The 21,502-nt window shown below is 36.0% G+C and overlaps 1 protein-coding gene across 1 annotated transcript in view; it reads right to left on the reverse strand.

Annotated features, from left to right (window-relative positions):
• Positions 1-10,364: 10,364 nt before the first annotated feature.
• Positions 10,365-21,502, reverse strand: part of SLC38A11 (solute carrier family 38 member 11) — a 50,512-nt gene continuing 39,374 nt past the window's right edge. Inside the window, exons 11-12 of the mRNA XM_037521846.2 lie at positions 19,021-19,152; positions 10,365-11,076 (exon numbers count right to left, since the gene is read on the reverse strand). Coding sequence (XP_037377743.1) covers positions 10,783-11,076; positions 19,021-19,152 — 426 coding nt within the window. The 3' untranslated portion in view covers positions 10,365-10,782. The remainder of the gene's footprint in view (positions 11,077-19,020; positions 19,153-21,502) is intronic.

The following is a 21,502-nucleotide window of genomic DNA, read 5'->3' on the forward strand; positions in this document are numbered from 1 at the left end:
TTGTGTCTTCTTCTATTTCTTTTAACAGTGTTTTATAGTTTTCTTTGTATAGGTCCTTTACCTCTTTTGTTAGATTTATTCCCAAATATTTGATTTTTTTTGTTTCGATAATAAAAGGGATGTTTTTTTTGATTTCTTCTTCTTCAGATTTATTGTTTGTGTATAGGAAGGCAACTGATTTTTGCATGTTGATTTTGCATCCTGCCACTTTACTGAACTGATTGATGAGTTGAATTAGTTTTTCTGTGGAGTTTTTGGGGTTCTCTATGTATATTATCATATCATCTGCAAATAGTGATAGTTTGACTTCTTCTTTTCCTATTTGGATTCCTTGTATGTCTTTCTCTTATCTTATTGCTGAGCTCACACTTTTTTTAAATGCTCAAAATAGTATTTTCAAAAAGGGCCAGATTATGCAATTTCTGCCTTATAGATCTGGACGGTTCTTTGTGATCAGATTTACTCCTTTGTCACCCATCATGGAGGATACTCCAAAAGTGTTTTGTTCATTTAAAAATATTTTTTGTTGTTGGAAAATTAAAACACAAACAAAAGGAGAGAGTAATATAACTTTCTATGTCCCTATCACTCAGTTACACAAAAAATAGCATCTTACTGACAATCACATTTCTGTTATACCCTCATTCAATTTGCTTTTCACCTGATGAATTATTTTGAAGCAAATTTCAGATGTCTGTTTATCCATAGATAGTTCAGTATGTATTAATAAAAGGGGAGACGGTGTCACAAAGTAGAACACAATACTAATTTCACACATTGAAGAACAATACTTTAATATCAAATATCCAATGAGCATGTAAGTTTCTGATGGCCATGTTTGCCTCAACTTTTTTGGTTATATCAGGTTGTCAACATATCTCTTAAGTCTCTTTTAATCTATGGATTCTCTCTCTTTCCCTTCCTTTCTCCCTTTCTCCTCCCCGCCCCCCTTTCCTTTTATTTTCCTCTTCAATTTATTTGTTGAAGAAACCCAGCTATTAGCTTAGTAAAGTTTTTACTAGTCTGGATTTCTCCAGCTACAACTAATGGTGTCATTTAACATGTTTTTCTGTTCTCTTTCTTTTCTACAAATTGGAAGTTACATTTAAAGGCTTAATCATTCAGTTAGATTGTTGTTGTTAGAACACTTGATAGGTAGGGTTGCAATTTTCCATTGATGACATGTAATATCAGGTTTGTTTTTAGTGATATTAGCAGCTATTGATGGTATTTTCTTGTATTTGTTCATTCATTAAGTGGTCACAGAATGGTGATATTTTAATTTTATCACTTTCTTTTCATGTATTAGTTAGAATACTTTAATAAAGAAAAACTTCATCAATTCTTTGGTCACTGTAATATAACTTGTAAAGGAAAGGCTACAAAATGCTTGTTTTTCTCCTTTTTAGTTTTCATATGCTGCATTGATTCTTTCAATCCCTGCAAAGATGATAAATGAGTTGAATTTTTTTAAAATGCATACGAGATTTGTCTTAAAGCACTACTATTAAAGCACCATTATTCATATTGTCTCATCTCTCGTTAATGGAAACAAACCTTTTCAAGTTGACTTCCAAATCCTTTCAATGGTCTGCTTCTTTATGTCACGAAAAGATGTTTCATTCTCACCTGCATCTCTTTGTTACACCCTTGCAGTAGTTGTTTCTCCAAAGAGACCTGTTTCCTTTTAGTGGGAAAGGTATTGGAGACCACAGACTTGGCATTGCTGAGCTCAGTGTATTATGCACTGGGCATTACTTCCAGGTCTTCACAATGGACAAAACTAGAAAGTATGTTTCTAATATTCTTAATATTTAAAAAAACACTCAGAATTCACACAGGTAGTTTCAATTCAACTTTAGGACTACAGGAATTTTACAAAATTTTGTTGAACAGGTTTTATACAGTCAGAAACAGTTTGGACCATTTTGATGGGGTCAAAACCATCTGGTCAGAACTGGTTTGAAACTGTCAGAACTAGTTTCATTTGGTTCTGGTATGAATAATGGCTTAGTATTTCAATTCTAGAAATGTTAGAAGAAAATATATTTGACTGCATGATTTTCCTCAAAAAGCAGAACAGAGAAAAATGGGCTTAAGTGTAATATGCATAAATTAAAGATTTATCATTTGTTTCCCTCCCCAAACCCCCAGAAATTTAACACACACATACTCATCAGTAATATAAGCCCTACTGTGGACATAACAGACTCTCCAAAAAGTTATTTCTTATTTAAATAAGCTATGCTTGTTCTGATAACCCCTCCCAAAGGATAAGGCCCCTGTACACTAGTGCTTTTCAGACATGAACATGAACAACGTGGGGCTTTTGTTAAAAAGAAGATTCTGGTTAATAAGTTGGAGTGAGGCTGGAGAGTCTGCATTTCTAAGGATCCCTAGGAGTTTCCAGTACTGCTGGCCTACAGACCATATGTTTTGGGAAGGTTGTAGAAGCACAGCTTAGCTCTTAATCACTAGTCGTTGCTGTACATTTAGTTGCTATGAAGTCAGTCATGAGTAGGATGCATTTGTAGTCATTTGTCTATTATTGTGATTGGCTCTGTTCTGCTTCTAGGGAATTTCCTGCATAGGGGGATCATTAAAAAAAAAACAAAACTACTATGGATGCATTTGCCACAATAATTAAACAGTTTATTTAGTGTGTCTTGCAAATAGTTTTCCTTAAGTAGAAAATCAAGAATGATGGCAAGAAGGACAAAAATCAGATCTGGTCTTCTGTGCTGGTCTGTAGTACCAGCAATAGGCTCTGCATGGACCAGGGGAACATAAGAAGAATGATGTTGTTGAAGGGTCCTTTCTAACTCCTTGTGAACTCCCACCATTCCATGGGACTTAACCCCGGAAATCTTGTGCTTTGTGAGGCTTCTCCTTAACTGCTTTATTAGTACCAGTATGTCCTTCCTTCCCTTTCTGAACCTCCCTACAAAACCAGCTGCCATGGTTGAATCCATGCATATTTTGAAAACTTGTTTTGTGTAAGGTGGTCTTAGTATACTTAGTATGCTGAAAAGGAAGGTATGGCCACTAACTCTATTATACATCCATTCAGAAAATTAAAAATATGCAGAAATAATCAAGGCTTTCCATAATAGCTATTTGCTACAGAAGCAGATAAAACAACAGAACACATATCAAATAAAACAGATCTGAACAGGTTGCCAGAAAAATCAGGGTTCACATCAGTGATGATAATTGGCAATTTCTAGGTGCAGAAGAGGTACAAGTAAGGGCTCCAACCCCGATCCTTTGTAGATACTCTGAATCAGAATGAGTCTGAGTTGCTTGTAAATTAGAGTTATGCCATTAGAATTCTATTTCCTACTTGCTAATCTGGATCCTCTAATTTATGCCCCAGTGTTAAGAGATGTCTCTATTTTAAATACTGAAGAGCAATCAACAGATACCACAGTATCATTTCAAAATGACATTTGAGAAAATGAGTAGAGACTTTCAGATCCAAACCTACAGATGGTCCTACTGTAATCTCATTCTGGAAAGCCAGATTTATCTAGAGTGCAAAGGAATTAGGAAGATATATACTGTTGTTTGGAGTACAGGGCAGATGTCGAGGTAAATAATCACAATGGTTGAAGATAACCTACAGAGACCACAATAGAAGTTGGTGAACCTTGTGAAAAGAACAGTTCCTGTTTAAAGCAATGAACCCAAGTTTTGTTTTTTTGCAAGACAGAAGTCTGAGTTTCTTATTTCACGGAGAGCAAAGTCATCAGAAATGTAATTTCGACTATAAATGATAGGGTACCTATATAAAAGGAAATGGAAAAATATGGATGGATTGCCACTTCCATCAGAATTTTAAGAAAAATGACATTTGTGCTGGAAAAATACAATTACACATACAAGGTGCAGGGAAAATGGGGAGAGAGGTCTTGTTGAGGCCTGGGCATGCTGGGACCTCAATGTGGAAGTCAGAGATAAACATTTGCTTGTTAATCTGGAGAAGGAAATGGAAAATGAGAGGAACAGAACAGGAGACTGGACAGAGAAAGCTGAAGGTTGGATGAAGGCCACACTCCAGGATGTGTTTCTTCCTCATATTCACTCTAAATCTTCCAGGCGTAATAACAATAAAAAATTTACACAATGAATGATGTGAGTGGATTTTTATGGGAACTGATGAAGAGATTGTGTTTTGCATCTGGTCTATTGTGGAGTTTTACAGATATGGAGCAAAAGAATACTAGTTTATAGTGGCATAGGAAAATCATGATGTGGGTTCCTGTTTGTGGAATAGAGCTTAAGATCAAGTTTAATTAAGTTTAAAGATCAAACTTAAGATCACATGGGGTAAGAGATCCTCAGCTGGCATTTAGATTACACATATGAAATCATTTATTCCTAGGAAATTTTCCATCTGAAGTTAACGATTTAAAAGTCCTTATTCTCTATCACAAAATGTCTATCTTGAAAGGTCAGACTGTCCTCCAAAATAGGAGACATCTCTCACTGTGTTTGTGAATCAAATAGTCCATTTTACAAAGCCTTAAGGTTTTCTAAGTCCTATTTTTCTACGTGTTCAAAGTTAATTTCCTTCCCTTGTCTATTCTTACAGCTTAAATAAAAAAAAAAAAACAACTAAATTCACTTTTGAAATACTTTGAGACTTAGAGCACTAAAAATCAAGGTCATATTACTTAACTTCCAGTTTGTCTACTTCTTGCACATGGGAGAACAATAGTTAAAAGGTAGAACTTAGAGAATTCTTTTTAAAGACTTTACAAGAATGCAAAATTATGTAAGAAAAGTCAGAGGTCACTCAAAGGTTGCCACTGGGGATAAAATATTTTTCCCTTTTTCTTAGCTTTGCTATTTTCTCTCTCAGAATCTAAAGAATTAAAGAATCATGTTGTTTTGCAATGGGAACTTATTGTAAGAAGTTTGAACTGAATTTGTTTTTCTGGAACTGGCTTTGCTGTCCTCTGGCAAAACAACCTTAAAAAATGATAAATACAGATCTGCCACTATACCTTGGAAATAAAAATCTCCCAGATCTTTCAAATGTTAAACTGCAGACTAATGTGTTGCCAGAGGTATTTATCTCAAATTGTTGTCTGGGTGTTCCTAAAGCACCTCTTCTTTTCAGTGCTATATCAAATTACTGAGCTGTCTGCTGAGATTAAGCAAGGTGATGATTGTACCTAAACCATAAACACATTCTGTTTCAACTTCTTACTCTTTGCTCTTTAGAAATAATACCAAATAAAGAAGTTAATGTAAGTTTTCCTGGTGAGTTATAAATTTATATATAAGCTAAATAAAGCTAAATATATTTAAATTATATAAACTCAAGTCATTAAATGTTTATCAAACAACTTGAATGAAGAAGAGATGTGAACACACACAGACTGGCAAAAATAAAACTAAATGCGATATAGTCTTAGGTCTCAAAGAGTTTAGAAATAAAGATAGAAGTAAATATTTATTTAGCAGTCAAAACTAGTAAGAGGTATGTGCTAACTGGTATTTTCTTGAAAAGCCCTTTTAAGAATATTCCAAATAACTTCTCTGAAGATTTTAAGCATAATCAAACAACACAAGAAACTCAACTTGTCTAAACCAAGTTGCTGATGAATGACTGTGTCATATTAAATGACTGCTTTATTGAATGACAGTCTATGGGGGAAAACCCAGTAAAATAATGTGTATGGCTATAATCATAATTAGCCAGCTTCCCTTTTGTACCATCAATCTCATTTTAAGTACTTTTGTGTTTATTACATTCAAGGTCCCATGGCATGGACTACGAAGAATAAAAAGAGGCATTTTAAACACCATCCTCAGGGAACTTTTAGTCCTGTTGATCAGACAAGGATTCTTCATTGCACATCACTCTAGGAACTGTAGAATTCTGAAGACGGAAGAGCTAACTTGTAGTTTGGGTTGTCAGGCATGGCTAAGGGAGAAGACTGAAGGACTGAAAGAATTTTGAAGGGTGTTTTGGATATTTCAGATGAGAGAATGGTAAGAATTAAGGGGCAAAGGCACACAGAACATTTTTAGTCAAAGTACTGTCTTATATGTTAGAATAAAATGTTCCTTCTAGCAGTCATGGGAGTTAAGGCCAGATGACAAGTTGAGGCAGTATGATGACAGCACTGAATATAGACTAAGGACTTTGTACTTTGTTTTACAAAACCACAAGAGTTTCATGGAAAGCTTATGAGCAAGCAAATGGTGCTATCAGAGCTTCAGTTTAAGATGACTCTTGGATCCACATAAAAATCATCTTGAAAAGTTATGAACCTGAAACAGAAAGGTCAAGTAAAAGGCTGTGGCATTTGCTGAGAGTGAGTTGGTAAGGGCCTGTATCAGGTGGGAGATCAGAGCAAAGGAAAAAAATCTGTGTTTTCCTCTCCCTGTTAAATGGAGCACTTAGCATATTGCTATAAATGAATAATACAACTTCCAAAGCTAAATGTGTTGATAATCTTTGCTGTCAAGTAAATATTTGTGAATGATTATTGAAGTGTCCTATAAAAGACAGCCACATGAATTCTTATCTGCATGATGGTGTTATGAGCATTTCCCAGTTTTAATGTCATTTTCCAACTTTCTACATTCCTAGGAAAACTTGGTGTAATTGTGAGGAAACTGTACATTTTTCGTCCTTCTCTAAATAATATTTTGGGGGCCTCCCTGGTGGTGCAGCGGTTAAGCGCTGGGCTACGAAGCTGCCAGTCAGCCTCTGCAGCGCTGGTTCGATCCCCAGCCTCTGTGAGGGTGCGGCGCCCGCTGGTTCCCTCAGCAGTGTTCTTTGGTCCTTCTACCTGTTCTGCTCCCTGTTCTGGCTCTGGTGAATTCTCTCACCCTCCTGCACTTCTGACTGTACCCAGTGCTTGTATAAATAAATAAGTCTTTAAAAATAAATAAATAAATAAATAAATAAATAAATAAATAAATAAGATATTGGCCCTGAGTCGCAGGCTCCACACCATTCTTTCCCCTAAGCACTGCAGCTGCGTGGAGTGGACTCTAGACCATTGTCTGTTTTGTTACTTGTTATTAATTCTCTTCCCCTCTCTTGTCGTTACTCTTCACTAATCTTACTGTCAGTTTCTCCTTCTGTGAGTTTTCAAAGGGGAAAAAAAGATAACTACATTTAACATGTGCCAATAGCTCTTCCTCCAGCCTGTTTCATTTCTGACCTCCAAATAGAATTTCTGCATCCTGCTTATAATTTTCCCCAATCTATGAACAGATGGGTCCACCAAGCATTTTTCTTATGTTCAACCTTCACTTTATTTAAACATGATCTTTGTATCAACAGCAGCAGCAGCAGCATCTGGGAAATTTTCAGAAATGCAATTCTTAGTTCCCAGCCCCAAATACTAAACAGCCATTTTGGAGGAGTAACCCGGAAGTCATTTAACAAGTCCTTCGGGTGATTCTGACACTTCTAAGTTTGAGAACTTCTGCAGTAGACAGTAACTACTGTTTTCTTTCTCTCTGTGTGATCTTTAGCTCACAATGCCTTGTCTAGTCTGCATGCTTTGTTATCCTAGCGAGTTCTTTAAACACTCTAAAATAATTACAAAGTCTTAAAGGAGCTTTTCTGATTGGGGTAACTATTACCTCTGTCACAGTCACTAAAGCATTTATGGGTACCCTACACCTCCCGGTCACTGGCTGGTCCATGCTTGAACCACTCTTGGGAGTACCTGACAATCAGAGAACAACACTACTTAAAAACAAATAAGTACTGTTTTCTTGAACAGAGTGCAGACCTGCTTCTGTCCAATAAAGTGATATTTAATTAATTAGTTATATGTAGTATAACTTTGCAGAACACTAGCAGGGATTTTTTTATTGTATAATCTGGATTTTAGAGTCCTTTTAGTGAAGACAAGAGGCAACTCTCATTGCTGACATCATTCCAGCAGTGAGAAGCAAGGTAGTCAAGTGTTCTGATATTTCAAGATGGTTCAAATTAGGCTTAATTAAGGTTTCTATTATAAATGAACAGACAAGGACTCAATTTATAAATTATACAGACACCTGCTAATCTATACCCTTAAAGGAAATGTATTACTAGATATGTTTGAGTTAGTGTGTAAAGACACTTTCCCCTCCCCTCCTTTTGAAAATGAAGGAGCACTTTATAAATTTAAATGTGGTGACAACTTACAAATTGGTTTAAATCCTTCAAGTTGCTTTGCTAACAAAGCAAGAAGTAGCAGGAAGGGGATGTGCTTCCATGGAAATCTCTTATTAAACTAAGGCAGAAGATAATGGGGGGACTCTGAAATTCTGCATGGTGGCAAAATAATGAAAGTATTCTTGCAAAATAGATGTGAGTTCCTAAAATTTATTCTAATATAATTTGAAAGATGTTGGTAATCCATGCAGCTAGTAATGGGGTCAAAGCCAACCTTGTTATACAGTTGATTCAGAAAAAAAAAAAAGGGAGAATAAATATTTACTAGGCATTAATGTGACACAGTTCCTACCAGGAGCTTTTTATCTACTTCGAAGAGTCAAGGTTAACATATCACAAGCAATACTAGAAATACAAGATAATAGATGACTAAGTGCTAAATTATGTTATCCTTGACGTACTTCTCTTGGTATACTTTTGGAAATCTCATCTCTCAAGACTTTATCTAATAACTATGTAGGCCAGTGTTTCTCAATCTTGAGTAATACAGGGACACAGTGCTGCAAAAATTCTTTACATTTCCTTAGTTTGTTCTACCCAAACACATACCAATCTAAAAATAGGCACAAATCATTTATCCCTATGCTTCTTAACTATGAAAAACAATTTACATGTTAAATACAAAGAGGCTGTACAACCAACAGAACTTAGCTGAAATTTAATGGCATGACCTGTGTTTTATTGAACCAAATATCACCATTCAAAGTCTCAGCTTTGCTCAGCCTGCTAAGGTACAGCTACCGTTGCTTGCAATGGGCCTTTCTTACTATAATTCAGATCTCTCCACTTCTTTACTCAAAGGACTATGAAACTATTCCGCATACACTTCCTGTGAGATTTTTTTTGCCTATTATTTGTACAGAAACAATATATGCATATTAACTCTGTTTGTGATACTTGCTCACTATTTTGCAGTAATTGTCATAGCACTAAGGATTGTTGACTTGATTAAAACACAAATGGAAAAGGTAAGAAACAAAGTCTTGGGAGATACTTGATATAAAAGAACCAACAGATGGTCCCAAATATTTTTCTGTTACTTTTAAAAGATTATTATAAATAAGAAGACAGTATATCCTCATTAAGAGAAGTAAAAAAAATCCTCATGAAATAAAGGCAGCTATGGTAGACACAGCTCTTCCTCCCAGATCCCCTTCAAGGAAGCACCTGGTGCCCCCAGCCACCAGCAGAGAGCCTCTAGCCTTCAGTTTCTTTATGGTTTGCTCAGTTGCAGAAAGCTGCCACATCCTTCAGTGGATGCCCACCTTTGACGACTAATGGAGGCAGCAGTACCAAAACTCAGTTATTTCACCTGAACAAGCCAATGCTTATGGACCATGTATGCTCCAGTCTCCCTGTGGATATAACTGAGGCTTTGTTAACTGCGCTACTATTCCATCTCCCCATCCAATCTTGCTTTCCTCATCTCTCTCATTAATTATGAATCATAATAAAGTTCCCATGCCAAACTCCATCTTAGTGCCATCTAGAGAATCTAGTCAACAAGTACTCCCAAGAATTTGTCCAAGGACCCCCCACCAGCATTTCTGATTCAAAGGTTCAAAGTTGATGCATGACAGATCTCTTGGGCTCATACCTCAGAACAACTTTTGGGTTTTATCCCCCACTCCTGTTTTATAATTCATGTAATGGATTACCATTGTATTCCCATAAGATCAAAAATTTTGATTCCTTACACACCTTGCTCAGAATATTCAGTCTATTATTCATGCTTTAAAACACCGGAAGGGGGCCTCCCCGGTGGCGCAGCGGTTGAGTGCTGGGTTGCGAAGCTGCCCGCAGCCTCTGCATCAGGGGCTCGATCCCCGGCTGCTCCCCGGCCACCAGAGGAGGGTCCCACATTTCTGACTGTACCCAGTGCTTGTATAAATAAATAAATATGTTTTAAAAAGTTTAATAATAAATAAATAAAAAATAAAACACCGGAAGGACTTCACTTGTTTTTCCAGGGATTCGCTTCCCTTAAAATAAGGTATGCTGCTATAATTACAATGGAGAGCTTCGTTTTGCTTTCCAGCAATAATAGTTTTAAGTTTCCCATCCCTTTGATTCTATAGATTAAAGGACGCAAATTGTGTGTGGGAAGGTGCAGGAGGGGTGCGGGAAGTTTCCTTATAAAGAACACATACACAACATTGCACCCTACAATCATTTACTTATTTTAAATCCAATATGTTGCCTCTGACATAAATAAGCAATACTGTCAGAGGATGGCATCAAATGTCAAACATTTCACTTTTCCTTCTATGATTAAGATTAGTCTTGCTCAATCATTAAAACAAAACATTTTGTCCCAGTTTAACATAAAATACATACAATTTTATTTTCCTCTTTATTTTTATATTGGACTAAACAGTAAAGAAAACCAAATCTTGATAAATGCCAAAATAACAGTTTCATAATATAGACACTAAAACATGTGAACATTATTATATGTGAACATTATTATACGGTTTAGAAGTTTCATAATACAGACACTAAAACATGTGAACATTATTATATGTGAACATTATTATACAGTTTAGAAGTCCATGAAAACATACATTTTTTAAAAAGCGGTCTTTTCACTGAAAGAGACTGATGTTTAAAATCGGAAGTTGGGTTGTCAGTTGAAAATGAGAAACTGAGATATTTGTGAAGGAGATATTGTCAGGAAAGCAATAAAACATTTCCTGCCCATGGGTGCAGTCCTGAGGATTTGTGACGGCCATAATGAACCCAGCAAGCATGACCACAGCACCGATGGAGAGCAAGACACAGGACATAATCTTATCTGAGTGTGTCTTTGGTTCTTCAGACAGCTTCAGATAACATGCTGATGGAATGATAAAAATTAAGGGAGCTGCACAGAGCACACCCTGCATAGTGAAAACAAAAAATAAGAACATTCCTGGGACAGTTTTTTAAAAGACATGACAAAATATATTTGTTAAAGTTAAACACTTGATAGGTTCATTTGAGTCAAAGAAAGAAAAATAATTCCAAGAAAGAGTGTGTATTTACAAATGAGAAGAATAAAGCATATTAGTATATCTGCCTTAAGGAAAAATGATCAGAAAATAACAGAAACTAAAGCAGATGGTACGACCAACTTCTGGCAACTCTTAAAATCTGCCATATTTTCAGTTACATCATATTTCTTTAAACTCTTCATTTCATATGACTGTATACCTAGTATGCTGTTTAAATCTTAAAGGTCTATTTGTCATTTATGTACAAGTGGGGACATTTGAGAAGCACATAAGGCCTACTGACTTTTCTTTTTACTTGCACATGCAAGAAAACAAGTGTCTATAAGAGAAAGAAGTGTAACCCTAAGGGCACTTAACGTGAAATAGCATTTCTAAATCTTCTTTCAAGCAAAACTAAACATATTAATTACCCTAGAAAATTGACAGCAGAACTAAATGACTATGACTCCTTCACCCTACCCCACATTAGCTTACGGATAAGTCCAACCTGAGGGGGAATGTCAGATTGAAAATTATGGGGAGTCGTGTAGTCTATTGTAAAAATATCAAGGGCTACTGACTTCAAAGGAAAAGAGAATTTTCCCTTCAATATAGCAAATTTGCACTAGAAACTTTCTAAATAAAATGTTGCTAACATTTAATGTATTTGGTACTATATATTTTTCTAATCATGTTAAATGTTAATTATGTTAAATAAATAACATTATTAATAAAAATATTAAATATAATTGTATGACAAATGATAGTCTTTTAAATCATAAAACACAAGTTTTTAAAAAAATGTATGCTCAAAAACAGCTGTGACATGGTCCAAAATGGATAGCCTTCTATAAACTATATTTTGCTATATTTGAAAAGTTATTATTATGGAAATGTTTAAATATATAGAAAAATAGAACAAATAATATAATAAAACCCAATGTACCTATCACTTATGGTTTGAAAGCTTTCCCAGGAAAAGTAATAGAAAACTGATTTTGAAGTTAAATCATGTAAATTATACCCTAAAATAGTTTTAAAATGAATACTGTTCTCAATATCACTATTTAATAAAAGTGCTATGTTTAATAGTAAGTATTATCCTCATCCCAGAAATATTATAATTGATTCCAAAAACACAATTGTAGGGTAAGGAAAAATGTCAGGCTTTTCTGCCCTCCCGCCATCAGGATAGATGATGGAGTCTTGCAGTCTTGAATGCATGCCTGATGGCGGGCACCTGGAATAGGGTGTGGGCATAGGTAGATGGATTCACCTGGGCTAAGACTGTGCTTTTTAAGGGCGGCGTCACAGGGACATTAGTAGAAGCCAAAGGAGAAGCCGAGAAAGAAGCGGAGAACGCCAGAGAGCCGAGATAGAGTGAAGACTTGCCTCCCGGCCCCCACAGCACCCCAGCCTGCTGTGTACCGGGTAAATCCTAATAAAAGACCTGCAAAAACCACTGAGGACTCTGACTCCTCCTTTACCCGGTCTGCATGGGATCCTAGAAAACCTGCTCAGTGTCCATTTCCTGACCCTACAACAATGCTGTTATTTTTCAAAAAAAAAAAAAAAAAAAAAGTCAAAATCCAGAGAAATGGGAATTAAGGATGATACATGAAATCAGACTAGTCAGGCAGCATCTATAAATCTGGAAAAGAGGAGGAATCACATTTCATGGAAAATATACAGAAAGAGATAGAAGATAAGAAACTACTAAGGGGTATCAATTCTAATTTAATGTATTCAAATTTAAAATGTATAGATAATATAATTTGTCCATTCATAGCACCTGAATACAAGTGCTTCTTAGGTTCCTACAAAGATATCCAGTGTATAAAGTGTTACTTTTCATAGGATTGGAATTAAATGAATTATGGATTCCTTACACTTTGTGGTGACACTTGAAACTAACAATGTGGGGTTTTGTTTGTGTGCTTGTTTTTCTGAAAAGGAAACAGCACAGAGAGGTTGGTGTTGTGGCGGAGAATAGGTGTAGGCTAGAGGATTCTTTACCAGAGACTGGGTGGAGAACAGAACAGGAGGATTTAATGAGCTACACTGCTAAGAGAAGCAGTGGGAGAGACAGGAGAGATCTGCTGTAGAAACTATGTTTTTTAAGTTATGGAAACTACTATAGAACCCGGTCTGTGTTTATAATAAATATTACCCTTTGAGTCCCTTGAAATAATTGAAGACAATAAAAAAGTATTGAAATACAAATATATAGAAACATGTACATGTGTGGAGAGAAAGAATCTTCTCTTTATAGGAAGAAACATGTGAAGCTAGTTCATGGGGAACCAAGTGTGAAAATGCTATCAGGATGAAAACTTCCACCAGCTGCTGCTAAGAAGTTGTCATCAGTCAGCATTTTGGGAGGCTTCCAAACCTAACTTGCTGGGCAGTGCAAAGCAATGGGTGTTCTGTTTATGTTATAATTCTTAAGAGTTGAGAAAGTAACAATTAGTGGGAAAACTATACAGCTGATGTTTTTACTGGAAGAAATCCAGTTGGGTGTCTTATCTAGATAGCTGTTACTTTCTTAATATGTGAAGCTCAGTGTTGCTAGAGGTTGTTGTTAAGCACATAAAATCATTAGTAAAATGATAGTACAGTTCCACCTGCTCTATTTCCTATAAATTAGTCCAGCTAATTTCATCTATTTAATATAGGCTTGCTTGAGAATACAACACTGGCTTGGAATAATTTTTGAAATTGCTTGACAGGATATAAATACCACATATGTAAAGAAATAATAAAAAATAGCTTCTTTATAAAGGCAGGACAGCACAATTCTTTGATAATATTATCACCTTGCAGGGTAAGTGAAAATTATCAGGATTTTCTGCCTTCATGACATTAGCATTAATGATGGACCCCTGTGGTCCTGCATGCATGCCTGATGGTGGCACCTGGAATAGGGTGTGGGCATGCATAGGTGGGCACACCTGGGCTGAGAGATTGGGCTTATAACAGTGGCATCAGGGGGATGCCAGTAGAACGGCAGAAAGAAGAACGAGAGCAGAACCAGCAGAGTGGCAAGGGAGAAGCAGAGAACAGAGCCCATGAGAGAATGCCAGAGAGCCCAGAAAGAGCCTGCCAGCCTCCTGGCCCCCTGGCCCCCCTGCCTGCCGTGTACCTGTGTGCTGCACTACAAATGGTATAAAAAGCTCAATAAAAGCCCGAAAATCCTGTGAAGGCTCCAGGACTTTCCATTACCTGTTTTCCCAGATCATAGAGATCCTGCTCTGTGCCTTCCTGCCACTACATACTTCCAGGGCATTTTGCAGTTCATTGTAGAAAATAACAGAAAGTGTTGAAGATGTTTACTGGCAATGCAGATTGGAAAAGTATCTGAATTTCCCACCTGAATAGATTCCTTTCATATGATACAAGCAGGCTGAAAACAAAATCAAACAATGGCTCCATGTCTTTCAAATTTCTCCTGTGTAATTACTTTGGAATCATGAAATATATTCCTATCCCTAAAGAAACTCCTCTAGCTCAGGAGATTTTAGGAGGCTGGGCTGTGGCTTGCTCACTCTGATGACTGTATCTCTAATCTGGGTTCTCACTGAGTAATTGGCATGCTTTCTTCTTTCCACTGTAGGCTGCACACAGTGCTTGTTGGGCCTGTTATTCTGGCCACAGGCCCCAGCTGCTTCATCTTTTCTTTTTGTACTTCTGCAAGTAGAAACCCATGGGGCCCAATTACAGCAGACACCTCTTCCCTCCAACAGCAACTTCAGTGCCAAGATGCCGTATTCTTAGTGTTCTTAGTACCCAGAATGGATCTTACATTTGCTTTATTTGCTTCTAATAAAGGGAAGGTGTATTTGCTTAGGAAAAATATGTTATCGTTCACTGCCATAAAACAATGAAATAAAAGGGAATGTCTAAATGAGATTTTTTTAATTAAATAATATAATCCTGAAGAATATATCCTATATTATTTTAGTTATACTAAGTAACAGTTTTTCTATAACTCTACAAATTGAAAATCTTATTCTACTCTACATCTCATCTGTGAAGATCATTGTTCTGCTTAGTAATAATTAAGAAGCCACAATGGAAAAGAATTCCTCAAATACTGTAATTATTAGCCAGGATAAAAACTATCAACCCTAAATTATTAAATTAGATAAAAATTTTTAGTTCTATTTTACTCATCTCCTGGCATTTATTTTAACCCATTACTAAAGTATATCCATATATACTGGGGGTTATTCTTAATTTCACAGATAAACTAATACATAGATTTTTAGCTTAAAAATGGATACAGAAATGAATGTAATTATCTTACATAACTTAAAGCCTTACATTTAGGAAACCTCAGACTAGCATTCAAAGTGTGAGTTAGAGAGTCTGAAATCCTGTGTTCAAATCTTGATTCTGTTACTTGTAACTAGTGTGAGCACAAACTAACTCTGTGCCTAGGTTTCTTCATATGTAAAATTAATACACACTAAGGAAGATAATGCAAGCAAAACACTTGGCACGGAATAGCTGCTCAATATATGCCTATTCATATTGTCATTCTGAGGCTGAACACAACATGCTTCAGTTACTTACGTGCTACATGACCCAGCCTGCATTAGTTACTGACAGAACAGAGGCTTGATATGACTCTATTAGACATGATAAATGCCCACACAAAAGGGAGTTGAGCATAGATCTAAGTAGGTTGTTAGGCATACCAAAAGATACATGTGGATTAGGAAAATATATGTTCGGGCATTTTGAAAGAGAATGGAAATCCCAGATTTTTTAAATTCCTATAGAGTGCTTTAAAATGTATAATTGTCTGGCTATTGGGTTATAATAGACAATCCTGCACTATTCTTTAATTGCTTTTTGATGAATGTCTACGTGACCAGATTTTTTTAAATCTAAGGATCTGGAATCATGTCTTTAATTTTTAAAAATAGCCCTCCATGGCCAGTTCAGATCTTGACTTTATAATAGGTATTCACAAAATATTCTTCTATGATTACTCTACTATATCAGAATTATGTCTTAATCACAAAAAAAACTTCAACATAAGGACAGCGGAGAACATTTAATGTGTGCTTACAATATTGTTGTGCAAGTGTTAGGGTGATCAGCAATCAACAACAGAAAGCAATAGTTAAATTTATTTTTAAAAAATCAGCCCCCCAAAATATATATGTGTACTTGGTTAACTTGAAAGGAACAAAAAATTGTTAGGCTTTCAAGATATGGCGAGTGGCCAGGCAGGCAATAAAATGTTTTCTCGCATACTAAAAAAAATTTGTTTGTTTGTGTGTGTGTATGATCTGAACTGAGATATTTTACAAAACAAGAAATTACATGACTAGAAATCATTATGTTGTTTCTCTTCACTGCATGAGTTGAAAGATTACTATTACCGTAGCTGACAGTTTATGTAAAAAATTAATTTCCTGGTGTTATACTAATAATAGTCTCTTATATCCAGGAGCATTTGTAAAAGCAGTTCCTCAACTGTGATCCTAAGGGACAATCACCACACAGTAATTTGAGCACTGTGTTCTTAGAATTAAGTCAGATATCACAAGGATGGAGAGAACAACCAAATCCATTCTTTTCTGCAAAGTGCTTACAATTTGATATACAAGATAAACTTATGGACAGTTCATATAGACGTGTGTAGATGAGAAAACACATAAATCAAGTTAGAGCATTAAAGTAACAGTCATCTATTTACAAAGATCAAGGTTAGAACATAACATGGTTTTGAGTGGGTCTACTAGTCTTTGGCCTATGCAAAATTGGGAAGTAGGTAAGTTTTTTTTTACATTTGTCTATCTCTCCTATGAGTTTGTTGTTTTGTTTTTGTTTTTGTTTTTTTGCATTGTTGACTGAGTAAATGATTTCCCAATTTCCTGAGGTTTGGAGAAGCTGCTTACAACCTACATTCCATTTACTCTGCTATAAGAAAATCCTCAACAGTGAGTACCTGAGTCTCCCACTGCTTTTGTCTGAAACTTCAAATCCAAAGGCATCTGGAATAGTGAATGAAATATTGATAATTACCTTTACCTTTTCCTCAACTCTCAATGGAATGAGTAAATGATGACTTGGGATCTCGCCCATAAAAGTTTACCCTCCCTATGGTACGTAACTAATCAATGGTGAGTGAGATGATCTGAGTAGAAATTACATAAGGATTATAAAAGGAGATTAGTCATTCTGGAGTAGTAGGTCCACTTCTGTTCATTTCTCACCAAATGATGTCATTATCCTAGTTCCACAAAGTAGAATCAAGGAGTCATTCTTTATGTATCCTTCTATTCCCATATCCACCCAACTGAATCTATCATCAAATACTATCAATCTTTCCTCAAAAATGTCACCAGGGAGCCCATCTACTTCCTTTTGTCTTTTTACCACCTATAAAGCAGTTAAAATTTTATGTTTACTTGAAGATTGTAAACTCCGTGAAAGCATGGATCCTTTCTGAGTTACTATCATTGTATCTATGTTGTGAGCCATGTAGCACTACTCAGTATAATTCTGGAGAGAAATGAAAGGAAAGAAATAATTGCAGGAAAACATAAACATAAGCCAAAGGATAAACAAAAGAGTTAACATAGCTTACTCATAGGTCAAAAATAAAAAGAGCTGAGGGGAGATTTTGGGAACTAAATGGTAACTTTCCCTAGAAAGCAAGGAGTCTGATTATAGGAGAAGAGACATTTATGCTTCTCTGGTAAAAATGTGAGATTTTATTTATTTATTTATTTATTTTAAAGATTTATTTTTTATTTATTTATACATGCACTGGGTACAGTCAGAAGCGCGGGAGGGTGAGAGAATTCACCAGAGCCAGAGCAGGGAGCAGAGCAGGCAGAAGGACCGAAGTACACTGCTGAGGGGAGCAGCGGGCGGCAGGAGGGGTCTGCGCGCCATGTGGGACCCTCCTCCGGTGGCCGGGGAGCAGCCGGGGATCGAACCAATGCTGCAGAGGCTGTGGGCAGCTTCGCAACCCAGTGCTCAACCGCTGCGCCACCGGGGAGGCCCAAAACGTGAGATTTTTAAAGGAGGACGGTGACAAATGGGAAACAGAAGTTAAAACATATGCAGTTAAAGCAGAAAGCCAGTATTAATTCAGATGTGATATAATGAGGGCCTACATTTAGGAGACAGTAGAGATTACAAAGGAAATGTCTAGAGGTAGAAACAAATATCTTAAAGAAAAAGAACTTGGGCCAGGGTAAGTCAATGTAAGTATGGCTATAATTTCATTCACATTTTTTTTTTCAGTTCAGGTAACACTGGTTTACACTGCTGTATATATTTTAGGGGTATAGGTTAACACATTTTTAATGAATATCTCTTGACCTATTTTTACTTGGCAAAGGAGTTCCCAGATTCACTTAATAGTTATCTTTAGTGATATCTATGTATTATAAAACATGACATTGTGAAAAAGTGCTCTAATCCAGGGTTTCTCAATGCCAGCACCACTGGCATTTTGAATCACATAATTCTTTGTACTGGGGACTGTCCTATCAAGTGTGAGATGCTTAGCAGCATCCCTGATATCTGCCTAATAGATAAGGGTAGCAGTCAAGTCAGTTATTACAACCAAAAGTATCTGTAGAGATTGCAACATATTTGGGGAGGAGGCAAAATTTCACCCACTGGAGAATGACTACTTACATAATCCTACAAGTTCACATTATCATCATTATAAATATTTACCATAATACAACAAACAAATGCATTTTCATCCTACTTCAGAAAGTGTCAACTTTGTTAAAATAAATACATCTATGATAAATGTGATTATTATTTTAAAAGGAATTTTTAGAATGGAAGGATTAAATCTTTAAATGTACTTACATTGAGTTCTAAAACTATCCCCAGGCAATCAATCAATAATGACACAAGAGTGGCTACAGTAATGATAACCACTGTTATGGTAATGTGGAAAACGACTGAAAGATTCCCACCGAAAAACACATTGGCAATTACCTGTCAAATAAACAGATTATTTAGGGAGGGATTCTCAGAGACATGCACAGATCTTATTGAGGGAGTGCTTCATATTATAGCACTTAGAATGGTATAAAATATTACCAATAAGGCAATTAATCACATCTGAAGTCACCACGAATATCTGTCTTTTCTGAAGTATTTACATGTAGACAAACACATATCAGTAACAAATATTCCATAACTGTTACACAGGTAGTGAATTTTATTACACATCCAGGATGGCATACTAACATGTGAATAAATGTATTTCTCAAATATCAGAGTGACCTTGAGAAATTAACCTTATTTCCCAACCACTTCTTCCCACATGTAATAACCTTCCTTGACTCCAAAAAGGTCACCAGTAAAACAAACTACAAATGTTATTGAGATTATCTAAATGACCTCTAAGGAAGTAGTTACACAAATTTTTTTTTAATAATAATGGATGTGTAATGCCCTTTACTAACAGGAAACTAACCTTACATAAACTGTCTTATTTGATATAATTTAAGTATATTTCCTCTACAAAAATAGAGAATTGATTACTACATTGCACTGATTTTGAGATTAAGAAATCAAATAGCAACTACCTATTTAATGTGTCCCACAGTGTTGTATGATTGCAAAGAGAAATGTCTAGGAGGTGATTCCTATGTTCAGGAACGAACTATTCATTTCCTAATTGAAGTGATCCAACCAATATAATGAAACAATTAGAGGTCAGTTTATGACAGAATAAAAAGATCAGATCAAATTTAGAACTAGAAGGGACTTTAGTTATTTAGAGCTGCCTCCCCTAGAGTAAAAGACGTTGCAACATTCTTGAAATTGCTTGTCCTAACTTGGCTTGAGGTGAATCTTAAAACACAGAAAAGATTTAGAGCAGAATTCAGACTGAAGCAAAGGTGTGAGAAGGGCATAAGGTAAGAAAAGGAAAGACACCTATAGAGGACAAAGAAGAGATAGTCTGAATAATGTGGTGACTCTGAAAAAGAACAATGAGACAGAGTTGAAAATGACAAGTCCCATGCTGGGGGACCTTCCTGAAGCTAGTTGTCCAGTAAGTTCTACTTATTCCTAGATAACTAACATTCACCAAAAACTGGACACTGCTATAACTACTAACAATTAATATATATATATTGATAACTTTTAGTCATTTACAATTGGTTTTATTATTGGTAAGTTCTTAAAAGTATTATCTTATTTAAAATGTGCTCTTGTAGATACCACAAAGATTTGACTGTAATAGTGGAAAATCACTTAGTGAAGCAGGCTAGTGAGAAATATTAATTAGCACAGGTTTTTTGGCACCCTTATACGCATCTGGCTACTTTACCTATGAATAGGTATGATTGTGTTTATGCTGTGTGTGCGTGCACACACACACAAAGGAGAAACGGAGAAAGGAAGTACATGGGAGTGCGTTAAATGAGCCTCCTCTTCCTAGTATTTGCTACCACAGCAGATATCTGATTTCATCTGTCTTCCTGTCATGGTGGCTAGAAAGGAAACGCAAGTTCCAAGTACTAAAGCCATAAGCTATGCAGGTGGAGTGACTCAAATCATCCACAAGCAGTTTACCAGAAACCACATGAGAATATACCATCTGTTATTGCTGATCTAGAGATCAGATCTGAACCTAAAATACTGGGCAGAAGCTGAAATAAAACCATTTCCTGACTCCAATAATAGCAAAATTTTAAAGGCTCTTAGATTTAAAAATTTTTCATAAAGTAAACCTTAGTTCACTCTATTTCTCCCAATATATTCAAGGCCCATGAGTCATGCATTTATAAGTGAGGATGAGCACTAATTGTAAAGGACATACACAATGCAGACACTTGCTTATTCCATTTTCCTGGGCAGTTTCTTAGCCCCAGAATTGGCATAAGGCAAGCAGTGGTCAGCCCGGAGAAGCCTGCTGATTAGTAAGTGTATCTCAGCTCTGTGGGCACCTCACTTCACACATTAGACCCATTCACATGGCACACTGTAAACAGCCTCTAGGAACAGATCCTAAACTAAGCCCTTTTCAGTGTGATTCCTGAAAGAACCACTGTGAAGCTCTAGCATGTTTTTCTGCTAACTGGTCCAGTGGATTTTTAGCTGACTATAAGGGATTTCTGACAAGCAACGTTATCCCATTTTACACAAAACAAATTGATTCTCTTTCAAGTAATCTTCTTCCACAAATCCAGGAGGACCTATATACATGACTTATGTTAGAGTTGACTTTATAAATGAAATATGTATTAAAAATATAACATTTAAATTCTTTATATTATTTCAAATGATATAGAAATATAACTACATAAATTAAATATATCTAGGAAATGTGATT

This window comes from Talpa occidentalis, unplaced genomic scaffold (genome assembly GCF_014898055.3).
Source record: "Talpa occidentalis isolate TD23 unplaced genomic scaffold, MPIMG_talOcc4v2.1 talOcc4.3, whole genome shotgun sequence".
In the NCBI taxonomy this organism is placed as follows: domain Eukaryota; kingdom Metazoa; phylum Chordata; class Mammalia; order Eulipotyphla; family Talpidae; genus Talpa; species Talpa occidentalis.